The 26,038-nt window shown below is 41.9% G+C and overlaps 1 protein-coding gene across 7 annotated transcripts; it reads right to left on the bottom strand.

Annotated features, from left to right (window-relative positions):
* Positions 1–25,520, bottom strand: SLAMF6 (SLAM family member 6). Of its 7 annotated transcripts, none has more exons than XM_074390233.1 (8): positions 25,139–25,500; positions 11,529–11,861; positions 6,346–6,609; positions 5,763–5,909; positions 5,423–5,461; positions 4,321–4,403; positions 2,079–2,147; positions 1–1,724 (listed from the first exon to the last, which is right to left on the bottom strand). In XM_074390233.1, the coding sequence occupies exons 1-8, from the start codon at positions 25,242–25,244 to the stop codon at positions 1,677–1,679; spliced, it is 1,089 nt and encodes a 362-aa protein (XP_074246334.1). In that variant the 5' UTR covers positions 25,245–25,500; the 3' UTR covers positions 1–1,676. The 7 variants fall into 7 exon arrangements, with proteins under 7 accessions (XP_074246334.1, XP_074246338.1, XP_074246337.1 ...); XM_074390237.1 differs by having other exon boundaries at positions 4,321–4,400; positions 5,796–5,909; positions 25,139–25,498; XM_074390236.1 differs by having other exon boundaries at positions 5,796–5,909; positions 25,139–25,495.
* Between the last annotated feature and the right edge of the window lie 518 nt (positions 25,521–26,038).

The raw sequence follows: 26,038 nt of genomic DNA, 5'->3' as shown, positions 1-26,038 counted from the left end.
TAACAGAATAATAGAATCTATTTATTTTATTTATTTATGTTTTTTGAGACAGTGTCTTGCTGTCACCCAGACTGGAGTGCAGTGGCACAATTTTGGCTCACTGCAACCTCTGCCTCTTAGGTTCAAGCGATTCTCCTGGCTCAGCCTCTCCAGTAGCTGAGATTTTAAGCATGCACTACTATGCCAGGCTAATTTTTTTGTATTTTTAGTAAAGATGAGGTTTCAACAAGTTGGCCTGGCTGGTCTTGAACTCCTGACCTCAAGTGACCTGCCGGTCTCGGCCTCCCAAAGTGCTGGGATTATAGGCATGAGCCACAGCTGCCAGCCTAGATGATTCATTTTAGATAGAGTGGTCTGAGAAGGTCTGTCTCTCTTAGGAGGTAACATTTAAGTTAAGAGCTAAACAATAGGAGGACCCCAGCATGCCGATGAAGGGCTTGCAGACAGATGTAAATAGCTAACATAAAGAACTTTTCCTATAATAGAGGAGCTGAGAAGATCAGGGAGGCTACATAGAGGGTGTTGGAAAGGGAATGCTAGCTGAGGCTGAAGTTGGGCCAGAATAACTAGGGCCATGGAAACTGGATTTCATTCTGAGGGCATTGGGAAGCCTACAGGGTTTTAAACAGGCAACCGAAGGATCCAATTTATATTAAAAACATTAGTCTGGCTGTCTTGTGGAGAGTGGGTTGGAGACAGACAAAAAGCAAAAGTGAGAGGAATTGTTCTGAGTTTAAGGTAGGATTCCAGGTTAGAGGTGGTGATACGGGATGGTGGTCAAGGAGTTGGGGGAGAAGTGGAAGGTCCAAGAAATATTTTTGAGGTAGAGTCCAAAGGGCCTGGTGACAAAGACGCTGGAGTTAGGGATGACTTAGATTATTGGCTCAAACAATGGAGCTGATATGATACCATCCTCTTCCTTTTTCTGTCTGTGAGACTAAGGCTCCACGAGGTTAGGCAATATGTCCCAGAAGATACGTCTAATAAGTATTCTACAAGTTGAGCAACCCAAATCCAAAAATCCAATATCTGAAATGCTCCAAAATCTGAGACTTTTTGAGCACCCACACGAATGAAACTCAAGGGAAATGCTTATTGGAGGATTTTGAATTTCAGATTTTTGGATTTGGGATACTCAACCAGTAAATATAATGCAAATATTTCAAAATCTGAAAAAAATGGAAATCTGAGACAGTTCTAGTCCCAAGCATTTCCGACAAGGGATGCTCAACTTGTATCAGGATATGAGCATGGGCCTATCCAACTCCAGAGACTGCACATGTAACAAATACACTATATTATTTCTCAGTAAGTCACAATCCTGCTGCTTTCTAACAGGAGAGAAGTGGTTGTCTTCTGGATTATAAACTCTCTGTCAACCATAATTCCATTTGCTTATTTATCAAAGAGAGAGTCAGTCTGCTGGTGTGTTATCTTTAGCATGTTTTGGTCTGAAGTGAATTGGAAAATATCTGAGCCACATGGTGGAAGTGATGTTGTCCTTAGGTGTTTGACCTGGGTAAGCAGGTTTAAATCCGAAGGAGTGGAGGTGATAATCCTTTCTCAGATATTCAAATTCTGTTGGCAGGCACAAAACCAAGCTTCCTGCTCTTTGTTCTCTTCCATGGGATCAGAAGATGTGTCATTCCTGAGTTCCTTTGAGGCCTTTCAGCAACTTACATGACATTGTCAAGGGCAGTTGCCCTGGAAGAAGTGGGTTTACTCTGTGGGAAAAAGAGGAAGATGAAGTAGGTTAATAGGAACTGGAACCTCAGCCCACCCCTCATGGCTACAAGAGAGGATTGGAGACTAGTGACAGGCAGATAGTAGAGATATTGATAGCATAGGGCAGAATTCAATTAAAAAAAAAAAACATGTAGGTTGAAAATTCAGTTAGGCATGGTGATCCTAGTACAAAATAACTTCTTGGATATGTTTTGGTGATGTCCCAAGACTTCTGTATGCTGTTGGTATTTGTGCATCTGTAAAATGATCCTTTTATTTTTACTTTATTTGCAAAATCATAGGTCTGTGGAGAGAGGTGAGAATATAAAAACCTGGAGCAATCATGGGCTTACCTCTTTGGAATGATTAATCGTGGAGTAAATTGTGAGATCATTTGCTATAGGTGTTGAGGTTTCCATTTCCTGTAAAAATAGTCATGGTAATTTGGCTTACACAGAGACAGAGAGACTAATGCATAGATATATTCTTAGGAAAGGCTGTGTGACCGGAAAGAGAACATGTCAAAGTTCTCCCAGAGGAAGGCCAGAGAATGTTTAGTGGAAGACCAAACACCGCTACCTTTCAGACCTGTGAAGGTTCACTGGCATTTCCTGAGCCCCAAACAGATGAGCAACAAGATAGCAAACCAGTGGGTCAAGAGACAGAGAAAGGCAACCTTGCTGTATGGAGGGCAGGAAACATTCTTGTCCTTTGTCCAACTCTACTTTCCTTCCTCCATTTTTAAGAACAGACTTATATACCGCATAGTTATATTTTACGTTTTGTCTCAAATTTTTGCTAGCTATAACTGGAACTGCCCATTTTGCCTGCTCCATCTTCTGCTATAATTCTAACTGCCTTATCATTATGTCATTGGGGTCTCCTCAAGCATGGGGAGTTGGTAGAATAAGAACATTTGGCCTTAGGAATGGCTTTGCCTGGAATGCACATTCCAGAAATAATAGCAGAAGTCCCTACGCCCCTCCAAGAACCTGTTCAAAGATTTTGACACTTTAAATTAATTAAAAAGTATTTAGAGAATTATCAAGATCTGGGCTGGGCACAGTGGCTCATGCCTGTAATCCCACCATTTTGGGAGGCTGAGGCAGGCAGATCCCTTGAGCTCAGAAGTTTGAGACCAGCCTGGCAACATGGTGAAACCCTGTCTCCACAAAAGGTAGAAAAGTTATCCTGATGCCTGTAGTCTCAGCTACTTGGAAAGCTGAAGTAAAAGGATCACATTAGTCTGGTTGAGGCTGCAGTGAGCTGTGATTGTGCCATTGCACTCCAGCCTGGGTGACAGAGTGAGACTCTGTCTCAAAAAAATAAATGTCAGCCAGGTGCGGTGGCTCATGCCTATAATCGCACCACTTTGGGAGGCCAAGGTAGGAGGATCACAAGGTCAGGAGATTGAGACCATTCTGGCCAACATGGTGAAACCCCGTCTCTGCTAAAATACAAAAAATTAGCCAGGTGTGGTGGTGGATGCCTGTAGTCCCAGCTACTCAGGAGGCTGAGGCGGGAGAATAGCTTGAACCTGGGCAGCGGAGGTTGCAGTGAGCTGAGATCGTGCCACTGCACTCCAGCTGGGCAACAGAGCAAGACTCCGTCAAAAAACAACAACAACAACAGCAACAACAACAACTCAGAAACTCTCCAAAGTACATTTTGTTTTCCTTTTTGTTAAAGAGAAAGCTAATAAATTTGTGGGAAATTAGCTTTTTGGTTTGTTGAAGAGTTAATTGACTTGTCTTCAAGAGGAATTTGGAAAGGCAGTAGAAATGTCTAAGCAACTGAGAGTACCCCTTCTTGCTCCCTGTCATCAAGGAACCTGCTTTGCAAATAATCGAAGGGAATCCAAGACTTCCAGCTAGATCATTGCTTATGTCATTTGGAAAATGCTGAGCTTTCCTGCCTTAGTTTTCAGAAGACATGAAAACTAGCCTCTCAAAATATATAGTATTATTTAGAGACATGCCACCTGCAGGTCCTTTATTTAGGGGTGGTGGGAAGTTGCTGATGCATGACAGATGAGTTGCTGATGCTTGATCAAAGCATCCTGTTATGTTGCTAGATGGGTGGAGAGGAGTGAACCATTGCTTATGGTTTAGTGACCTCTACCGTGCCCCCTTCCCCTCTTGAGAGACTACTTCTGAGCTCCCCCTAAGACCCCTACAACCACAGTGAGAAGTCAGGCCCCTGCTGTGGAACTGCATCCATAGGAAACTTTCAAATTTAGTGGAACTCTGACCCATTCAGCAAGTATTTACTGATCAGTATGCTAGGATATAGGGGAAGAGAGAGGAAGACATAATTTGTACTTTCAGGCAGCTTGTAATTAAGCTGAAGGGACAAGACTTACTGACGCATCAAGCAGTTGGAGAACAGTGTAAAGCAGGGTATGAATAAGCATTCTCTTAAGGGCGAGAGCGGCAGACACCAGAATGGTCTAGCACATAACTGCAGCCCCCGTCACTGTCGCTGTCTTCTCCTCCCCTCAGTGGTCATTTGATCAGTCAGACGGTTATGGTGGCAAGTTTGTGAACAACGGCTGTAAAACTTGCAACAGTGGGGTGTAAAGCTGAAAGGACTCACCCTTGCTGAATGAGTGACTGAAGCATACACAGTGTTGTTCCCTGGAGAGACTGAAGCATTGTCTGTGTTCCCCGCAGACTCTGCTGTTAACACAGGAAGGCACAGTCAGTGGCAGAAGGACTTTGGGACTTCTATTCCAGGACCTCGCCCTCCCCAGAGCACACTGCGTCCCCAGATAGGCAGGTGTTTGAGGCGTCTCCTTTCCTGAGAGATCATTCATTCTTGATAGTCTTTGGAGTTCTGGATTGGCCTTCTCAATCATGTGGTCAATATCTAACCACATCTCTTAGGGTAGGAGGTGATGTTGTGGTCCCCTAAAGCTTCAGAGTCTCCCTCAGGCTGCACATGTGGGTCAGGAAGCTCCTGGGACCACATGGTACTGCCTATAGAAGGGCTAGAGGCAACTTGTTGGCAAACATAATGGAGCCAGTTATTTCACGTATGGGCTATTATCGAGCTTTTCAGAGTCCCCTGTAGTGGATTTGATTATTCTGGAGATGAGAAACTGGAGGCTCAGAGGGCTTAACTGAATTGGGCAAAGTGACACAGAAAGTGATGAAACAGGAACTCAATGTATGTCTTCTGACTTCAAACCTTTTCCTCTACAAGTGATGTCATGCATCGCTCGTGCATGAAATGAGACCCAAAGCCATTCTGAGTCCAGAGCCTGTGTTTGTGTTTCTATATCATGCATTCTCTTTCCACTATGTCTCTCCATTGCCCAAACTCTGGCTGAACAGCAGTGATGCGGTCAGGCAGTTTGGTTTCATGTCTCGGATGCTGTAATCCTGCCTGTGCCCTGGACTTGCTGGGTGACAAGGGAGGATCCCTTTCACTGGCACTTAGTTTCTCCATCAGCAGGGTGGTGAATAAACCTGATATCACCAAGAGAAACTGTGTGAGTGACTGGCTCACATGCCTGTGCCTGTGAACCCTGTAGGACCCATGATTACAGGTCATCTTCCCTCACACCTTGTGGTCTGAGTAATGGCATTCTGACTCTCTCCTCTCTCATTATCCAGCCCTCTGCCATCCCCCTTTCTCTTCCATTTGGTTCTTCCCACCTGCTTTATGACAGAGAGTTAAGAGTCTGAATGCTCACCAGGACCCTGTGTTTGCTGAATAGACAAAAGAAGGGAACCTGAAAAATAAAACAAAAAAATTGAAATATGTGACAGCAGTGGGAGAGGCATTTCACCCCCAACCCCATGGGTATTGGGATATGGTGGGAGGGGACCCAAAAGGGAGGGCAGGCAGCCCTGAGGCAGGGTCCTGCTTTTCCCAATAGGTCACTTCCCTTAGGATATTAGCAGGTGCATGATCACACCCAGGGATCATCTCAGTGGACCAGCTGAGCCAGGGTTTGCAGCCTCCTTCCCTCCTCCTGTCCTCCACAAAAGATCCTGGGGAATCAGAGGTTCCGAACTCTCAAACCCTGGAACCTTGGAGAAGAGACAAGCGGGAAGAAAGGAAACCTGCTCTTCTTTTCTTCAAAACAAGTAACAGCACGATGATGAATATGATGACTATGCATGTCCCAAGAGCCACAAACAGAATCACATTGGTATCTGTATATTGATTTTCAACATCTGAAAAGAGAAAAAAGAAATACGTTGAGAGGCGTCAAGTGAGGCCAACTGTTCTTGGAGCCTCCATGGAGCCTCTTCTAGTCCATCTTTGGGGACTGGGTAGGTTTGTCTATACCCAGAAGCTCTGGGTCGGAGTCCTGTGGGGCAGGCACAGGAGGGTGGAGCCCAGTGGAGTCATGGAGGGAAAGCAACCCTGCCTTCCCAGGCCTTTGGTCTTGGGTTCTGAGTGGGTTGGAGGAGGGATTGGGGAATGAGGAGGAACGAAGGAGAGTCCTCTGGGAGTACCGAGAGATGCAGAGCTCCAGAGGGCGTCTGTCCTCTCCCAGCAGCATTTTCTGCCTCCCACTGGGTCACTGTTTTGGAAATTATGTAGGGCGTGAGGATGCACTAAATCCCACAGCTGCTCAAGGCTCTCAGACCTGAGGCAGGCTGTTACCTCCACAAAGCTTCTGGGCAGAGACAGAGAAGGATAAATTGCTGACAGCATTCTCTGCTATGCAGGTGTAGTCCTGCTCACTGGAATTCCTGGGGTCCCAGGAGATAGTGAGGTTTGGCTCACGTAGAAGCGTCTTTCCCAAGGCCTCCCATTTGAATGAGATGTTGTCATTTGGATCCTCCACAGAACAAGTCAGATGGATCTCACAGATCCTATTCTGAGACAGTTGACTGTAATTGGTCACTTGTATGTTCTTCAGTTTTCCTGTTTGCCAAGAAAAAAAAAAAGACCCAGATTAAAGGCAAATGTCTTGGCTCAGCCCCCTGTGAAAAATATCCTTCACCTCAAGGTTGTGTATTTCACCTTTGTTGTATGTTACGGCCTGTAAACTCTGTAAATGACTCTGCTTATATTGCCAATTGATGTTAGCAAGGTCTGGGGTGACCAAATGATGCGGGACATCAGTATGGGTCAGGATAGCCAGTGGGAGAGGTGGGAAGGGAGAGAATGGGGTTTCCAACAACTAGTCGTGCAATTTTGGGGTGGTCACTTTGTATTCCTTGGCTCCGGTTTATCCCTGGAGTCCCTTTGAGTGCTTGCACTCTGTGAGAGAACTCCGAGGGCATCTCCGTGAAGTCAGAAGCCAAAAGACCAGGTGCAAGAGCCCTGTTTCCTCTCTTATCAGAATTCCCTTACTGGGGTGGAAGATGGAAGTGTCACTTCCTTGGGGAATTACAGCTCCCATCAATCTGTGGGGATCCTGGTTCCCACTGTATCTAAAGATGGTTCCAGCAGTGAGAAAGAGACGCAGATGCAGAGGTCAGAAAGACAGAAAGGAAAGTGCTGAGAACCAAAGAACTGGGGAAGGAAGAAGTGAAGAAGCTGAGAAAGCAAACAGGCATTTCTGGGGGCAAAGAAGGGCAGCATATCCAGGTCTGTGAGAGGAAACCTGATGCAGATATTTCTGAGAGCGAAGACCAGGAAATATTGCCTAGTAAGCTGTTAGTAGCTGTAAACCAATGGGAACATGGGAGCAAGACAGAAAAGGCCACTGACTTAGCCTTGGCCTGAGGGTTGAAGTAAAGATGACACAACCAGGAATGGAATGACTCAAATTCTCTGATTAGAAGAGACAGAGTAGGCCGGGCGCAGTGGCTCACACCTGTAATCCCAGCACTTTGGAAGGCCGAGGCGGGTGGATCACTTGGTCAAGAGATTGAGACCATCCTGGCCAACGTGGTGAAACCCCGTCTCTACTAAAAATACAAAAAAATTAGCTGGGCATGGTGGCGCGTGCCTGTGGTCCCAGCTACTCGGGAGACTGAGGAGGAAGAATCGCTTGAACCCAGCAGGAGGCGGGGGTTGCAGTGAGCCAAGATTTCGCCACTGCACTCCAGCCTGGCAAGACTCCGTCTCAAAAAAAAAAAAAAAAAAAAAAAAAAAGAAGAGACAGAGTAGTGCTTTAAGCTGAGTAGGGGGTTGTGGAGTATCTGTACTGAAATCTTGCCAGAACAGAGTTTTCATGCGTGCGAAGAGTCTTGGATTTGGAGTCAGGAAGACCTGAATTAAGATCACGGTTTTGTCATTTCCTGGCTACATGACCATGGACAAATTATTGCTATCTCTAAGCCACAGTTTCCTTATATGTGAGACTAGGTAATAATATCCACTTCTCAGGTAAACCTGAGGAATAGCTGAGACAGTGCCTAGCGCAGGGACGGCAAGTATTTGGCATGAAAATGACCTCTCCCTCATCTCATGTCGATGGCTGAACAAAGAAATCCATCTTGCTACCTTTTTCCAGTTAAGGAATATATGAGGAATTTCCACATGTATGTAAGCATGCAAGTATATCTCAAACTCAGCATGTTCAAGAGGGCTCCTGTTTTTCTCTCCCAAACCTTCTCAACCTGCAGTTTTACCCATCCGACTTGATGACAACTGCGTCCTTGTAATCACTGAGGCGCAAACCCCTGGAGTTATCACTGACTCGTATCTTCATCTCATACTCCCACGTCAGGAAATCCTGCTGGCTCTACCTTCAAAATATGTCCAGAATGCAACCACTTCTCACCATCTCCACTGCTACCACCGTGATCCAAGCTAGCATTAACCCTTGCCTGAGTTATTGCAATGGCCTCCTAATTGGTCCATTGTACCCTTCTCCCTTAAAGTCTATTCTCAACAGAGCAGCAGAAGGAATCCTTTAGACAAGTAAGCCACATCATATTACTTGTTTGCAAAACCTTCTGATGGCTCTCAGTGTCACTGAGAGTAGAAGCCAAAGTCTTTGTGATGGTTCTGAGTCCTTATGCAGTGTGGCCCCTGTTTCCTTTCTGGCCTCGTTTTCTATTGTCCTCCCCCTTTCTCTGCTCCTGGATGTTTGGCCTCCGTGGTGTTTCTTGAGTAGGCCAGGCACAGGGGATGTTGCTACTTATGTTGGATGGCTTGTCTTCCATGTACCTGCATGGCACACTCCCTCACTTCCAACAAATCTTTGCTTGAATGTCATCTTTTCAGTGAAGCCTGTTCTGATCACTCCCTTTAAAATTGTCCTCTCCTCCCTGGCAAGCCTGATGCTTCTCATGCTGTTCTAATTTCTCCTTTATTCATACCACTCAGGGCTTGCTTACATGCTATCTCATTTGTTTATGTGTTTTGTGAATTGTTTGTTACCTGCCTCTACTTCCCTTCCAGAATGTAAGCTCCATGAGGACAGTGACCTGTTTTGCTCACTGATGTATTCAGGTGCCCACAACAGAACCTGGAATATTACTTGAATCTATCAAATATTGTTGACTCAATTAATAAATGTAACATGGCTTCAACATTTTCTTAACCCTGAACTCTAGGCCGTTGTATTATTTTGTTTTCACACACCTGAGACTGGGTAATTTATAAACAGAAGAGTTTCAATTGACTCACAGTTCTGCATGGCTAGGGAAGCCTCAGGAAACTTACAATCATGACAGAAGGGCAAGGGGAAGCAAGGCACATCTTGCATGGCAGCAGGAGAGAGAAAGAAAACAAGGAAGTGCCACACTAAAAACTATCAGCTCTCATGAGAACTCGCTGTCATGAGACCAGCATGGGAGAAATCTCCCACATGATCCAGTCACCTCCCACCAGGTGCCTCCTTTGACATGTGGGGATTCCAATTCGAGATGAGATTTGGGTGGGGACACAGAGCCAAGCCATGTTATCAGTCACTCCTAATTAACTGGTATTGGCCCATAAAATCAAACCTTTGCCGTCCATATCCTGGCACATGCCAAGAGATTGATCAATGTTAAAAATAAAACTTACATAGCTTCTACTTTGAAATTCCTTTGCACTATTGTAAAACTAGCTGGTGTACTGACATAGCTTACACAATTCTTTGTGTATGTGCCTTTCAAGGAAATGGCACTCCAAAAAGCCCTGAAAGAGATTAGCATTGAGCCTCAGGAGTGTGGTTGTTTCAAGAAAAGTCATACCTGATCTTCTCAATAATGTTAGAGGAACATTATCTCAGTAAATGTGATGGAGCCTGGTACCCATTTCAGGCTTTCCATTGGATGAATTGTTCTTCTCTCCAGTGTCCTACACTGCCTTGACAATCACTGGTCACCCAGGGTGATTCTGCCTGTAGTAGGTTGAATAATGACCTTACAAAAGATCTATGTCCTAATTCCCAGAATCTGCATGTTACCTTATTGGAAAAAAGGGTCTTTGCACATGGAATTAAGTTATATGAGATTATCCAGTATAATCTGGATAGGCCCCAAACCCAATGACAAGTGTTTCCATAAGAGAAAAGCATAGATGTTTGAGACAGACAGAAGAGAAGGAGGCAGTGTGACCATGCAGCCACAAGCAAAAGAAAACCAAGGAGTGTTGATAGCTACCAGACGCTGAGAGAGGCAAAGAGCGGATTGACCCCTACGGCCTCCAGAGGGAGCACAGCTCTGCCTACACTGTGATTTTGGACTTCTGGTCTTCAGAACTGTGAGAGAATATGAATTTCTGTTACGCCACCTACTTTATGGTATCTCTGTTCCAGCAACCTCAGGAAATTAATACATTGCCCCAGGGCGATTTTTCCCCTTTTAGTTACAATCCCTTATTTGGTTTTCCAGACATCATCCCTTTCCCATTACATTTATCTGTTTTGTGTTCTATTCTTCAAGGACATGACTTTGATTAATCTAACACAATATACCTGTCAGATTTTCAGGGAATACTAAAAGTTAACATGTAATCTGTCTATGGAGACATTTCATTTAACAGTCCTTTTTTGAGAACCATGTCTTAACCCCAAGGACTCTGAGTGAATTTGAGACACAACAGGCCCTCAAGTGGGTAAGAATTATAGAATTTCAGTGGCCTTTAGTGTTGTCTGGTCTGATTGCCAATTTAATGCTCGAATCTCCTGCTAAGTGATTATAAAGCCATTAATGGCATCTCTGAATATTACTGATTGCTAGAAAGTTTTTTTCTGATATTGACTCATAAGCAATCTCATTGTAGTTTACATAATTTTATGACGATAACATTTTCACTCTTTTTCATCTTGGGAAGGCGGAGGGTTGACTGGTGATTAATATGAGCCATCTGGGGAAAATAGTGTTAAAAATTAAATAACCTTGGCAGAAAGGATGTTTCTCATTATCAGTTTATCTTTGCAGAGCACTTTCTAGGTAGACCACTGTTTTGTACACAGACCACTCTACTGGGTCAGACTAGCCTTTGTGAAAAGGGAGGTGTCGTGGCAGGGCAGTTATGTGGGAAGCGCTGCCACCACTATCTCTGTGACTTGTAGACAAGTCACTGTGACTGAGGCTGTACCTCAAGGGTAAGGTCTGTATCTACCTCATGGAGCCTTTGTGAGAATTACATGGCAAATACATGTAATGCACAAGGCAACACTATCATAAATATTTCATTTCCATTACTTCTACTACTCTTCTGGTTGAAAAAGATTGTTTTATTGGAGTGAAATAATTCTGGGCTGGAACACAAGACTTAGGTCTGTCCTCAGCTCTGTCACTAACTGACTCTATAATGTTGAGTTGACACTGACTCAATGACTCCAAATGCCATACTCTATACTACTAGGCTATAGTGCACATTTGAAGTCACATAGGATTGAAATACATGTATATTTCAGTCCGTATGGAATTAAACCCCATATTTTGACTTACTGAATATCCTCAGAGTGTAACTGGACACTTTTACAGTGGTCTCTGAGGACATCAGGGCACTGTAGGAACCTGTGTCTTCCATCTCCAGGTTGCTGAGTTGCAGGGAGTAGGACTGGGTGAAGTTCAGTCGCTTTCCCAGTTTCGGATTAGTCAGGTGGATTTGTGGACTTTTGGCTTCAGAGGGTGCTATGAAGGCAATAGATGTTCCATTGTAATGCCAAGTAATGAACTTGATCTTCTCTCCTGCAGGAAACTCCAGGGGAAGAGTTACTGACTCCCCCAGAACCCCATTTACGATCAGTGGGGTTGAGCTGGTTTGTGAAACTGGATTCCCTGTAAACACAGAATGAAAAGGTTTTTAAAATGTTCCTGACAAAATCCCTGCCAAGTCCTTCACCCTTTCGCCTAACTCTGCCAGTCTGTTAGAGTTCTCTGATACCAAAACTCGGAGATATGACAGAGTAGGAAAGTTTAAGGAGATGCTTCTAAATGGATAATCAGAGTCCCAGAGCTCCACCTCCAGCAAAATGTCAGGCATTCTTGGTTAGTAGGCAGCTGGTCTGGATGAAACTGGCCCAGTCCACACTGGGTCCTACACTGGCTGGTCACTCCCAGGTCATGACTATACTTTGTGACCCCAGACTCTGAATTCCTTGGGCATTAGGTTGAGGGGGACAGGAAACTATTATAGTCTCCACAAACTCTAAGTCTTTGCTGATAAAGTATAATTAAAGCCTGATATTCACTGATTACCTATTGTGTGTCCAATATAGTAGGCTTGTGCAATTTAGAAGGTAACAGGGACTCCTATCAGGGATTTATAGCATAGTCAGTTGTTCTTTTTTTTTTTTTTTCTAATTGGACTGTCAGCAAGACTACAACCACTGTACATCATTTGAACTATTAATCTTTTAACCTACACTTATATACTCATGAGAAAATATATATTACATCCCCCATACTTTTTAAGTGTAAAAAGATCCCATTATACCCAAAAGATAAAGTAACTGTAAACTAAGTTTGGGGTTGTCTAGGAAAAATAACTCATGGAACTCTCCCATATATATCTATTTTCTTGTGTTAAATTTACTTTAGCCTCAAGTTGCCTCCTTACATATTTTAAGTTAGGCCTAAAAGTTTCTTCATACATAGTGAACTGCAACCTAACTGCATACGTATACTGAACGTAACCTACTTTTGTACCAATCACAGAGATTCAGCCAAAGGCAGCTGAATATTCAAACTGTGTTCAAATAAGGTGAAGGGTGAGCTGTAATCAATCAAGCTCTTTCTGTACCTTACTTTTGTCTTCTGTACATCACTTTCCCTTTTCTATCCATAATTGTTATCTGAGCATGTGGCTGAAGGCTGCTTGATTCATGCATCATTCTTTGCTCAATTAAACTGTTAAATTTGTCTAAGGTTTTTCTTTTAATCCCTGACATAAAGGATATCAGAGAAGCTGAGTTGGGAAAGATAAAAAGGCACCTGGTTACAAATGTGATGTGTTTATCATTACTTTAAAAACATTAGGAAAAACCAGAATCTAAAATATCAGAATGGCTTGCTATATATATATAAAATATAACTATACATATTTCTTTCCTTAAGTATTTTCAATCCACTTCTATCCAAAATAAAAAGTAAAACAAAAACTGTTTTTTGTTTTTTTTTTTTTGAGATGGAGTCTTGTTGTTCTTATACATTGTTCTTATACAACTAGTCAGTTGTTCTTATACATTATTTCATTGATGCTGATAATTCTGTGATGCAGGCAGGAGGGATATTACTACTTCCATTTATAGATAAAGGAACTGAGCCACAGAAAGGTTAACTAATTTTCCCAGTGTTGCACAGCTAAAGAATAGCAGAGTCAGGATTCAGACTCAGGTCTTCTGACACCAATGACTTTGTGCTCTTTTCATGATGCCAGAAGATACTTTTTATTCTCTCAGAAAAATTATAATGTAGTTGTTGAGGAGATAAAATGGATACATACAATAAATATAAATTATATTTATTGTATGTATCCATTTATGAACTAATAATTTCAGAGTAACACATGATAGCCACATTATTGTGAGCTTATTCAGAACCATCAATGTTTAAGCAAAAAAGGTGAAATGATCGCAATGATTCTTAAAGAAGATGCTTCCTTAGCATCTTTTCCCAAATTCTTAGTAATTATCACACTATTTTGTAGTCTTGTTCACCTGTTTGCCTAACTGGCCATGCCTTAATTATCCTTGCCTGTCAGTATTCAGCACCATGTCTGACACGTAGTAGAGTCTGTGGAAATGTTCAAGTAGGTCAATGAATAAATAACCATAACCATTACCTCAACCTTCTCAGGATCTCTTGCTTTTTTTTTTCCTTAAAAATTTCAACTTTTATTTTAGATATGGGGGTACATGTGCAGGTTTGTTCCATGGGTATGTTGCACCCAGATAGTGAGCATAACAACAAATAGGTAGTTTTTCAACGCATTACCCACTCCCCTCCTTCCCCTCTAGTAGTACACAGCATCTGTTAATCCCATGTTTACGTCCATGTGTGCTCAATGTTCAGCTCTGACTTGTAAGTGAGAACATATAGTATTTGGTTTTCTGTTCCTGTGTTAGCTTGCTTAGGATTATGGCCTCTGGCTCCACCCATGTTGCTGTAAAAACATGATTTTATTCTTTTATATGGCTGCTTAGTATTTCATGGTGTATATGTACCATATTTTCTTTATCTAATCCATCACTGATGGGAACCTAAGTTGACTCCTCATCTTTGCTATTATGAATAGTATAGGGATGAACATACAAGTGTATGTGTCTTTTTGGTATAATGATCTATTTTCCTCTGGCTATATACTCAGTAATGGGATTGTTGGGTTGAATGGTAGCTGTGGTTTAAGTTCTTTGAGTAATCTCCAAACTGCTTTCCACAGTGCAAATTTACATTTTCCACTAACAGTATATGACTGTTTCCTTTTCTCTGAAGCCTCACCAAGTGAGACCTAACACCTACTTTTTAATTTTGACTTTTTAATAACAGTCATTCTGACAAAAAACTGTATTAGTCCATTTTCACACTGCTAATAAAGACATACCCGAGGCTGGTCATTTATAAAGGAAAGGGATTTGACTCAGAGCTCCACATGGCTGGGAGGCCTCACAATCATGGTGGAAGGTGAAGGAAGAGTAAAGTCATGTCTTACATGGCAGCAGGCAAAGAGAGCATGTGCAGGGGAACTCCCTTTTATAAAACCATCAGCTCATGAGACTTATTCACTATCATGAGACTAGCATGGGAAAGATCACCCTCATTATTCAATTACCTCCTACTGGGTCCCTCCCATGACATGTGGGAATTATGGGAGCTCTACAGGTCAGGATGAGGTTTGGGTGAAGACACAGTCAAACCATATCAAAAACAAAACCAGCATTTATTGTTTTTTGACTTTATATTAATAGATCTTCTGACTGGTGTGAGACAGTATTTCATTGTGGTTTTGATTTGCATTTCTCTGATGATTAGTGATGCTGGGCATTTTTTCATGTTTGTTGGCCACTTGTATGTCTTCTTTTTTTTGAGATGGAGTCCTGATCTGTTGTCCAGGCTGGAGTGGAATGGTGTGGTCTCGGCTCACTGCAATCTCCGCCCCACCAGGTTCAAGCAATTCTACTGCCTCAGCCTCCCAAGTGGCTGGGATTACAGGAGCCTGTCACCACACCCAGCTAATTTTTGTATTTTTAGTAGAGGTGGGGTTTCACCATGTTGGCCAAACTAGTCTTGAACTCCTGACCTCGTGATCCACCCATCCTGGCCTCCCAAAGTGCTGGGATTACAGTGTGAGCCACTGTGCCCAGCCTGCATGTCTTCTTTTAAGAAGTGTCTGTTCATGTTCTTTGCCCATTTTTTAATGGGGTTATTCATCTTTTTGCTTGTTGATTTAAGCTCCTTATAGATTCGGGGTATTAGATCTTTGTTGCATACATAGTTTGCAAATATTTTCTTCCATTCTGTAAGTTGTCTGTTTACTATAATGATAGCTTCTGTTCCTATGCAGAAGCTCTATAGTTTACTTAGATTCCACTTGTCAGTTTTTGTTTTTGTTGCAATTGCTTTTGGGGACTTAGGCAAAACTTCTTTGCCAAAGCCAGTGTCAAGAAGGGTATTTCCTATTTTTTTTCCCAGGATTTTTATAGCTTGAGGTTTAATATTTGATTCATCTTGAGTTAATTTTTGTATATGGTCAAAGGTAAGGGTCCAGTTTCAATCTTCTACATATGGCTAGCCAGTTATCCCAGCACCATTTATTGAATAGGGAGTCCTTTCTTCATTGCTTGTTTTTGTTGGCCTTGTCAAAAATCAGATAGTTGTTAGGGTGGGGCTTTATTTCTGAGTTTTCTGTTCTATTCCATTCATCTATGTGTCTGTTTTTGTACTGGTACCATGCTGTTTTGGTTACTATAGCCTTATGGTATAGTTTGAAGTCAAATAGTGTGATGTCTCTGGATTTGTCGCTTTTGTTTAGAATTGCTTTGACTGTTTGGGCTCCTTTTTCTTTGTTTGTTTGATATGAATTTTAGAATAATTTTTCTAATACTATGAAGAATGACATTGGTAGTTTGATAGAAATAGCATTGAATCTATAAATTGCTTTGGGTGGTTATAGACACTTTAACGATGTTGATTCCTCCAATCCCTGAGCATGAAATGTTTTTCCTCTTATTTTTGTCATTTCTGAGGGTTTCTTACTTCTTAGGAGAGGAGCTGAATAGGGAAGGAAATGTCTCTTGGTATCCTGGTGCTCTGCTCCTGGGTGAGTTTGCACACCCTCTCTCTTTCATGAATTGTCATATGAATTCCAGGCACATGAACTTGCTGTAATCAACATCTTTCCCATCAGCATTTTAACACATTGTGATTTGTCATCTTGACTCCTCTTTCCTCTGAATCACATGGGTGAATATCACAAGCAAAATTTTGAGCAGAAAGTCCAGATACCAGAGAATATAATGATACGATTCTATTTATTTAAAGTTGATAAACAGACAAAACAAATCTATGCTGTCAGAAGTCAAGAGAGTGGTTACATTTGAGGAGGAGGGAGAGGTGGTGAATAGGAGGAAGTATAAAGGAAGGATCCTAGAATGCTGATAATGCCCTATTTCTAGATCTGTATTTGGCTACACAGATTTATTCATTTTTAGGATAATTCATTGAGCTGATACTTAAGATCTGAACAGTTTTTATCTTTGTATTTCAGTTTAAAAAATTAAAACAGTAACAAAATCACAACAAAGTAAAATCATGACAATGACCTATAGGGACTAAAATGATCTGGCCATTTCTCTCTCTTTGACCTAATTCCTATATTTTCCCCCTTGTTCACTTTGCTCCAACCCCCTTGAACAAGCCTGGGCTTTTGCATTTGCAATCCTTTCTTTCTGGAATGCACTTCCTCCAAGTATCCATGCAGCTCACTCTTTTGCCTCTGTAAAGCCATTAATGCCAACATTCCTGCTCAGAGAGTTTAAAGAAGTATGACCACTCTTTCCTCACCACCAGCTCCTATCCACCCTTGCACGTCCTGCTGCCTTGGATTTACCATCTAGTACTTACTATGTAGTATACTTTATAATTTACATATTTGTTTTTATTTATTTTCTCACCTCTCCACTAGAATGTAAGCTCCATAAGGCAAAGATTTTTGTCTGTTTTGTTTACTCTTGTGAATATTCTTGAACAGTGCCTGGGACATAGTAAGCATCCCATGGATATTTATTGAGTGAATGGACATATCTCCATTCCATCTCTGGGAGGTTTTCTGTCCAGAATGTTAAAGCTCATTTCCTTTTGGTAGCAAGTCTTGGGTTACTCAGAGGCCCAAGGACTCACCAGGAGCTGCTCTTCCCTTACCTAGAACACTCCTTTTAGTTCCCTTGATTTTTATAGATTTCAATTGTTAGTTTATTTAACAAGTCATTTATTCTACTATTTGCTAACTCCTATGCTAATTCAATTAGTAAAACCTTAGGAACCATGGCATCCAGATCATATTTATTAGATCTGTTTTATGTGCCAGTTTCTGGACTGGAAACTGGGAATATAAATATCAATAAGATACTGTCAGTCTTCTGGGTCCACCATTTGATAGAGGAGCCTGACAGGTAAATGAGTAGTTGGTTCTGATGTGGTGGATTGGGCACTGAGCTAGTGTAGGGCTTGCCTCTGCACTGCCCTTGTATCACTACTGCACCTGCACATGCAATAGCAAACACTTCTTTCATAGTTACAAGACTATTTTCCTTTCTTTTCCATAATCTTGAGGTCAGGGATTCTGATGATTATTTCTGTATCTCTAGAACTTAGCACACAACTTCTAGCTCAATAAATGTTGAATTGTTAGAGATATGTACTCCACGGGAGCAAAAATCGAGAGAATCATAAACTGGGGACAGTTGGCAGTTGTCAGGGAACATTTCAGAGTAGATGCCATTGTAGCAAAATCTTGAATAAAAATTATGAGTTCTCCATTACTTAATTATTTATAATTCTTCCAAGAATACTTTACTTTTTTTTTTTTTTTAACTGCTGTTCCCTCTGCTTAAAATGCCCTTGTTCACCTTTCCTGCATGGTAAGCTCCTGTTTATCCTTCAAGGATGAGCTTAAGTATCTGTTTGACTCTGCTTATTTTTCGGGGGTTTTTGCATTGGTACAGTGGGGAGAGAGAAAGGAGTTCGTGGTGAAGGAAAGGGAGAAGGAGCACGGGATGGGTGGGATGATAGGAATAGTTTCCCATAGACCCAAAACCAAACTAAAGCAAAACTAGATTTGAGCCAATATGCTTAGGGACAGTGAAGGTCAGATGCTACTAAAAATGTTCAAAAGACCCTATGTGAGTCTTTGGACAGGAGCAGAGCTGCTTCAGGGCCAAGGTGTTGTGGTGTGGCACAGAGGGCACACAAAGGTCCTTTGCTCTGCTCTGCCTGGAATCAACACTGATGCTTTGGGAGCATACGGGGCCAGAACCCTTGGCATGGATATTGAATTTCTTGGAATAGTCAGGGCATCCAAATAACTCTGCTGGCATCCTGTGTAGAAGACTACAATCAGAAAAAGAGATTAAGAATGGGAAAGATGCCTCATGTTAGCTGTAGCTGGTAGGCTGCTTTGGGGGCTCATGAGAAGCTTTCCTTTGGGGACTCTCATAAGTCACTGGGGAACCCCTTGCAACATGGAGGTGGCCCATCCTCTGGTGAGGATGTTAAAACAGCAGACACTTGGGGCACGTTTGTTTACAAGTTTTATCTACTGTATGATGTGTTTTGGGGAACTCAAATAATGTCTTAGCATTGTATTTCCCCAGAACCTGGTCCAGGGAACTCAGTGAATATTAAGTCAATTGGGATTAGAATACAGAAGTTTTGAAGGGTTATCCAATTACTGGAGGGTTCGTTTGGAAGGTATTAAGAAACATGGAGTATTTTTGAAAATTGGTGAATTATACAGAGAGCAGTGTCTTAGGAAAGGAGAGGAGAGAGGTAGATCTAAGCAGATTCTGAAAAAGACAGAAAAGTCAGAAGAAACTTTGGGGTTTCTAACCTGGGAGAGTAGCTTAGGACCATCTATAGCAAAGAGTGCTAAGACTGTTCAATAGGGAGAGAATGCTCTCTTTAACAAATGGTTCTGGGACAACTGGGTATCCACACACAGAAGAATGCAGTTGGACCCCTTCCTCTCATTATATGCAAAAATTAACTCAAAATGTATCGATCACCTAAATATAAGAGCTAAAACTATTAGAAGAAAACATAATAAGTATTCATGATTGGATTTGGAAATGGATTCTGACATATGACACCAACAGCATGAGTAAGAAAAGATTGAAAAGCGGGGAGGGGCCAAGACGGCCAATTAGAAACAGCTGTGGTCGAAGGATCCCACTGAGAAGAATGAAAACAGGGAGTGAATACTGCACCAGCAGCTAAGCTATCCAGGTTCACTCACTGAGACTGACTAGGTGGTTGGCATGACCCACAGGGAATGAGGAAAAGCAGGGTGGAGCGACAGCCCACCTGGAAGCTGCATGCACCAAGTGGTGCTTCCACCCCCAGCCAAGGAAGGTGGTGAGTGATTGTGCTACCCCACCCAGGAAACCATGTGTTTTCCATGGATCTCTGCAACCCATGGACCAGGAGATCCCCTTGTGAGCCAACACCACAAGGGCCTTGAGTCCCAAGCACAGAGCTGTGCAGCTTCTCAGCCGCCACTTGGCTGGAGACTGTCTAAGACTACTGAGTTCTTGGGGGAAGGGGCAACAGCCATCCCTGCAGCTTCAGTCTGTTTTCCCCCACCAGTACCAGAGGGACTGGGTGGTTTGGGCCCAGGAGGAATTCCCCATGGTGCAGCACAGTGGCTGTGGCAGACTGTGGCCAGACTGGTTCTTTAGGCTGGACCCAGACTCATCCCTTCTCGCTGGGTATGGCCTCCCTGTGCGAATTTCAGCAATTCCACTCAGGGGTTTATGAACAGAACTCGGATCTCCCTGGGATGGAGCCCCTGCGGGTAAGGTGGGCTGCTGGCTTTGTGGATCAACGGACTTAGTCTTTTCCCATGCTGGCTCTGAGGAATCTGGGCAGTCTAGATAAATGGGATTCCCCCCATCTCACCACATCCTTTCTGCCAAGGGACAGACAGAGTGCTTCATTAAGTGAGTCCCTTATCCTGTGCCTCCTGACTGGGTGAGACTCCCCAACAGGGACTACCAGACATGTTATACAGGAGCGTTCCCACTGTCATCAATTTGGTGCCCCTCTGGGACAGTGCTCCCAGAAGAAGCAGCAGGCAGCTGTCTTTGCTGTTTTGCAGCCTCTATTGGTGACACCTCCAGGGTGGGAGGGACCCAGGTAAATAGGGACGGGAGTGGAGCCCCAGCAAACTGCAGCAGGCCTGCAGAAGAGGGGCCTGACTGCTAAAATAAAAATGAACAGAAAGCAACAACAACAGTATCAACTAAAAAGCCCCCATAAAAAAAACCCATCTAAAGGTCAGCAGCCTCAAAGATCAAAGCTAGACAAACTCAGGAAGATGAGAAAGAATCAATAAAGAATGCTGAAAACCCAACAAGCCAGCGTGCCTCTTCTCCAAATGACTGTAACACCTCTCCAGCAGGGCACAGAACTGGGCTCAGGCTGAGATAGATGAACTGACAGAAGTGGGCTTCAGAAGGTGGGTAATAATGAACTTTGAGGAGCAAAAGGAGCATATTCTAACTCATTGCAAAGAACCTAAGAACCAGGATAAAACATTACAGGAGCTGTTAACCAGAATAACCAGTTTAGAGAGGAACATAAATGACCTTATGGAGCTGAAAAACACAACGTGAAAACATCACAATGCCATCACAAGTATCAAGAGCCAAATAGAACAAGTGGAGAAAGGAATTTCAGAGATTGAAGACTATCTGGCTGAAATAAAACAGGCAGACAAGATCAGAGAAAAATGAATAAAAAGAAACAGACAAAACCTCTGAGAACTATGGGATTATGTAAAGAGACCAAATCTGCAGCTGATTATGGTACCTAGAAGAGACAGGGAGAATGAAACCAAGTTGGAAAACGTACTTCAGGATATCATCCAGGAGAACTTACCCAATCTAGCAAAGCAGGGCAACATTCAAACTCAAGAAATACAGAGAACCCCAGTAAGATACTCCAGGAGAAGGTCAACCACAAGACACATAATTATTAGATTCTCTAAGGTCAAAATAAAGGAAAAAATGTTAAGGGTAGCCAGAGAGAAAGGCCAAATTGCCTACAAAGGGAAGCCCATCAGAATAACACTAGAATGGTGATAATAATTTTTTTAAAGCGGGGAAAGAAACAAGTGTTGATGAGGATGTGGAGAAATTATAACTTTTGTACCTAGCTAGTGGAAATATAAAATGGCACAACCATTGTGGAAAACAGTTTGACAATCCCCCAAAAAGTTAAGCTTAGAGTGATATGATCCAACAATTCCATTCCTAGGTATATACCAAGATAAATTAAAAACAGGTAGTCAAATACTTGTACACATAGTAGCACTATTCACAAGAGCCAAAAAGGCAAACACAATCCAGATGTCCATTGATAGATGAATGGATAAATAAAATGTAGTATATACAGATTATAAAATATTCGGCCAAAAAGGAGTGAAGTACTTATACATGGTACAACATGGACGAACCTGGAAAACATGATGCTAAGTGAAAGAAGTCAGACACAAAAAGTTATATATATATTGTAAGATTTAGTTTATATGAAATTACCCAGAATAGGTAAACCCACAGAGACAGAAAGCAGATCAGTATTTGCCAGGGGCTGGGGGGAGGAGAGAATGGGAAATGACTGCTTAGTGGGTACAGGGTGCTCTTTAGCGTGTTGAAAATGTTTTAGAACAATAGAAGTGGTGGTTTCACAACATTGCGAATGTACAAAATACCACTGAATTTCATACTTTAAAATTATTACATTGTGTTACAAGAATTTCACCTTAATAAAAAATGTCTGAGTGTTGACAGAGAAGCAACTAAAGCTGAATCTGGGTTAAGGGACCAAAAACAGAGGTATGAATGACTGGAGGTGCATTGGAGATTGTACATTCTGAGAGGTAGAAAAACACACATCTTTGAGGATAATGAAAAAAATATAAAACAGCTCTCTACCTGTTGAGCAATAGTAAACGTTTCAAGATGTGTACGGTTGGCAAAAAGTAGATAATGCTGCTCAGGGAGCCATTAGATCACAATCTCTTCACAGAAGAGCATTGCACATTTTGACTCAACCTCAGAATCAGCTCTCACGGATTGGCTTTACTTATATTTCCAACCACTGACTGCTCTCTCCTGGACCTCAGAATACCTGTATCTGCTTCCTGCAAACACACTCAAAAACTGGTTCATATTTCTCCCTCCCTAAAATCTCAGTGTGAGTGAAGTCCAGTGGAATTTAGAACCTTGCTGTTCAGTGTGGTCCATGGACAGGGAGCATTGGTATCACCTGGGAGCCTGTTAGAAATGCAGAATCTCAGTCCCTATTCCAGAATCAGTATTTTAATAGGATTCCCCCAAGTAATTTATATGACCATGGAAGTCTGACAGGTTTCTATCTATAGAAATTAAAGTGAAGAAACAAGATTCACTTTCTCTAGGATGTCATGATGCTTGATTTCAGTTATAATTGTTGTTTTGTTCTGTTAGTTTTGCCACCCAGGGCTTCAGTTAAAGGAAATAGGATTATTTTTCAACAAGGTTTGTCTTTTCAGCTAAATTTTCTTAAAGGAGGTGAGTTGGATAGTGCCCATTCTTTGGAAAGAATGGAAGATTCTTTCCCATTCATTGGAAAGAATGCAGGCTGGCATGAGTCACTGTTTTTCATGGTTGTTTCCATGATTGATTTCATTTGCCCCGCACTTTTGCAACAGGGATCTCTCTCCCTTCCTAAATCGCTCCAAGCTCTTCCCTGCCTCAGGGTCTTTACTCACATGATTCCTTCTGCCTTAAAAGCTTCTTCATTTTACGTTTCCTGTTTAACTTTACACACCCTTTAAATACGAGATGAATGTTGTTTTTCCAGAAAGTCCTTTCTTCATCACTCAGTTTAAAGCAAGTCCCTGTGTTTTTCTCTGTCGAGGTGCCCTGCTTATTTTCTTGCTGGCCTCACATTTTCTAATGATATATGCATTTGTGTGAATATGTGACTGTGTGTAAGCTAAATAGTATGATGAAGTGGTCATGAGCACTCACTCCAGAGCCAGGAACTTCCTGATTTCCAGTTCTAGCAGCCGCTTCTCCCCTCCTGGGCCTCAGAACACCTGCATCTGCCTCCTGCAAACACATTCAAATGTGTTTCTCTTTCTATACCCACTTCCCCCATAACTGTGGGACAGTAAGCAAGTTACTTAAGTGCTCTGCGCCTTCTTTCCCCATCTGTGAAATGGAGATGGGAGCACGGTATATTTCATAGAGTCCTAAGAAGTATTCATGGAAATAGGGAGAAGAAGAGGAGTTTTAGCATGAGGACATTCAGAATATTTTTATTCTAGAGGTGGATTTAATTTTTCAGGGAGGTAAAAATGAAACACAAACTCAAGATTCTGCTCCCAGGTCAGGAAGTGGCTCTTGAATGAAAGCAGTAATTCTCTTTCTTCATTCTACATATATTTCCCAAAGTTCTGTTCTCATTCCAGTTTTCTCCTTAGCTTAACTTACCGCTATGCTATTGATCTTTAAGTGTCCAGACTCAGCCCTACTCCTAGTCCTGAATTCCCAGGAACTTTCATGTAACTTCCTCATGGATAGTACACCGACATCCTAAAATCAGCAGGTCCAAAACTGAACTCACCTTCCTCCTGTGGCTGCTCTCCACCTTCCAATTTTATCTCTTTCTTTGGCTATCCTGTCAGAAATTTCACTGCCCTCTTTACCGTATTTCATCTCTCCCTTTTCTACTTGAATTTCTTCTTTCTACATTTATTTCTTCCTCATCACTATTCAATACACTATTTTACTTGTTTTTTTTTTTTCTTTTTTGTTTTTATGGTTTGTCTTCTGCTAAAATGTTAACTTCATGAGAGCAGGAATCTTTTTGCTTGCTTTGTTCATGATGTATTCATGCAAACCAGAACAGTGCCAGACATTCAATAGGTGCTTGATGAATATTTATTAAATGACTTAAGGAATCCTCCTTTCCCCTCATTCCAATTGCCAATTAATCTGCTTAACTCCGTATCGACGGGATCTCTTGCTTCCATCCCGTCTTTCTTTTATGCTGCTGCCACACACTCATTCAGTTGTTGTTTCTCAGAACTGTTACAGGAGCTTGCTCCATGCTGGCTAATGAAATTTGGGCCAGTTATTTAAATTAACTTCACCGGAGTTCTTTATTTTAAAACGGAGTTAATAATAGCACAAATTCATAGAGTTCTCGTGAGACTCATAGTGTGTGTACAGCACCTGAAACAATACTTGAAATATAATAAGCACTCCGTCCCAATTTGCACTAAAGGTTTTTTTTTTGTTTTTTTTTTTTTTTGGTTTTTTTTTTTTTTTTGCGACTAGAGAGGATTATTTTTAGTGTGTTTGGTTGGGCCCAGAAATATTGGCTCAACTGAATAATAGGTTTTTCATATTTAAGATGAGGATAGTGAGGTTCAGAGAGAATAAGTAACCTTCTTGAGGTTACAGTAAGGTAGTAGCTAAATTGGTATGAGGGCTCATTTTCTTGATCTTGGTACTCTTTACAGTATGCTGGCCATATACCACAGTCTTATCTTGCAAAAGCTTATTTGCTCCGCCCCAGCATATAACTTTCTTACATACAGACACAGTTGAAATTGTCCACTGACAACCGTCTCAGGCTTATAGCATTCAAAGTTGAGAGGAGGTATAGGAGTGGTACTTATATCAGGTACCACTATGAGCATCCCCTTCCCCACCCCAATAGCTTGACAGGGAGCCAGACAGACAACCGTATACAGACGACTTAGATTGAGCAGTGCAGACCCGTGTAGTCACTAGTGACATAAAACCAGGGAGTCATTAGTGACCACATGGGTCTGTATTGACATTTACCTGGGCCAAAGCAGAAGACAAGCAGGAGCAATTGGAACAGCCACAACATGCTCTCCGCGGTGAAGACCGGTGCTTGAGACCTTGAGGCAGTCAACGCTGTTGCCATTCTGTCAGTAAACTGAAAATACTTTTTACTGAGACTTCCCCTTCCTTCAGAGGCGTGGTGAGAACTTCTTCCTCTGCCACTGTTTTGCTTGCTTTTCAATTTACTTTTTTCTGAGCTAAACACACAAATCTTTTTTGTGTTTGTTTTTGGAAAAAAAGATAAAGTCCTTTATTGCATCTTTCATAAACTTGTATGTAAAAGTCTGTAAGGAATTTCCTAAAATCTACTAGAACAAATAAATGAATTCAGCAAGGTGAAAAGACAAAACCAACATATATAATTCAATTGCAATTGTATATACTAGCTGTGATTAATCTGAAAATAAAATTAGAAAAACAATTCCACTCAAATTATATCAGAAAGAAATTTTTAAGTATAAAGCTGAGAAAAAGCAAAACAAAACCCTGAATTTCTAATTTTCTTCTTTCTTTCTTTCTCTCTCTCTCTTTCTTTCTTTCTTTCTTTCTTTCTGCTGTTTGGGGATGCTTTTATTTATTTATTTATTTATTTATTTATTTATTATGATTATACTTTAAGTTCTGAGATACATGTGCAGAATGTGCAGGTTTGTTACATTGGTATAACAAGTGCCATGATGATTTGCTGCACCCATCAACCCGTCATCTACATTAGGTATTTCTCCTAATGCTATCCCTCCCCTACTGCCCTACCTGCCAACATACTCCAGTGTGTGATGTTCCCCTCCCTGTGTCCATGTGTTCTCATTGGTCAATTTCCACTTATGAGTGAGAACATGTGGTATTTGGTTTTCTGTTCTTGTGTTTAGTTTGCTG

The sequence above is a fragment of the Saimiri boliviensis genome, chromosome 19 (assembly GCF_048565385.1).
Source record: "Saimiri boliviensis isolate mSaiBol1 chromosome 19, mSaiBol1.pri, whole genome shotgun sequence".
Classification (NCBI taxonomy): domain Eukaryota; kingdom Metazoa; phylum Chordata; class Mammalia; order Primates; family Cebidae; genus Saimiri; species Saimiri boliviensis.
Note: the sequence above shows the minus strand (reverse complement) of the source record. Positions and strands in the feature narration are given on the sequence as shown.

Bases quoted from the DNA above. Each gene is read 5' to 3' on its own strand.
- SLAMF6 (XM_074390231.1), bottom strand. From the start codon at position 25,244: ATGGCAACAGCGTTGACTGCCTCAAGGTCTCAAGCACCGGTCTTCACC. The intron at 11,862-25,138 runs GTAAATGTCAAT...CTGTGTTTACAG, and splicing joins TGTCTTCTGCTTTGGCCCAG to GGAATCCAGTTTCACAAACC. The intron at 6,610-11,528 runs GTAAGTCAAAAT...CTTGGCAAACAG, and splicing joins TTACACTCTGAGGATATTCA to GAAAACTGAAGAACATACAA.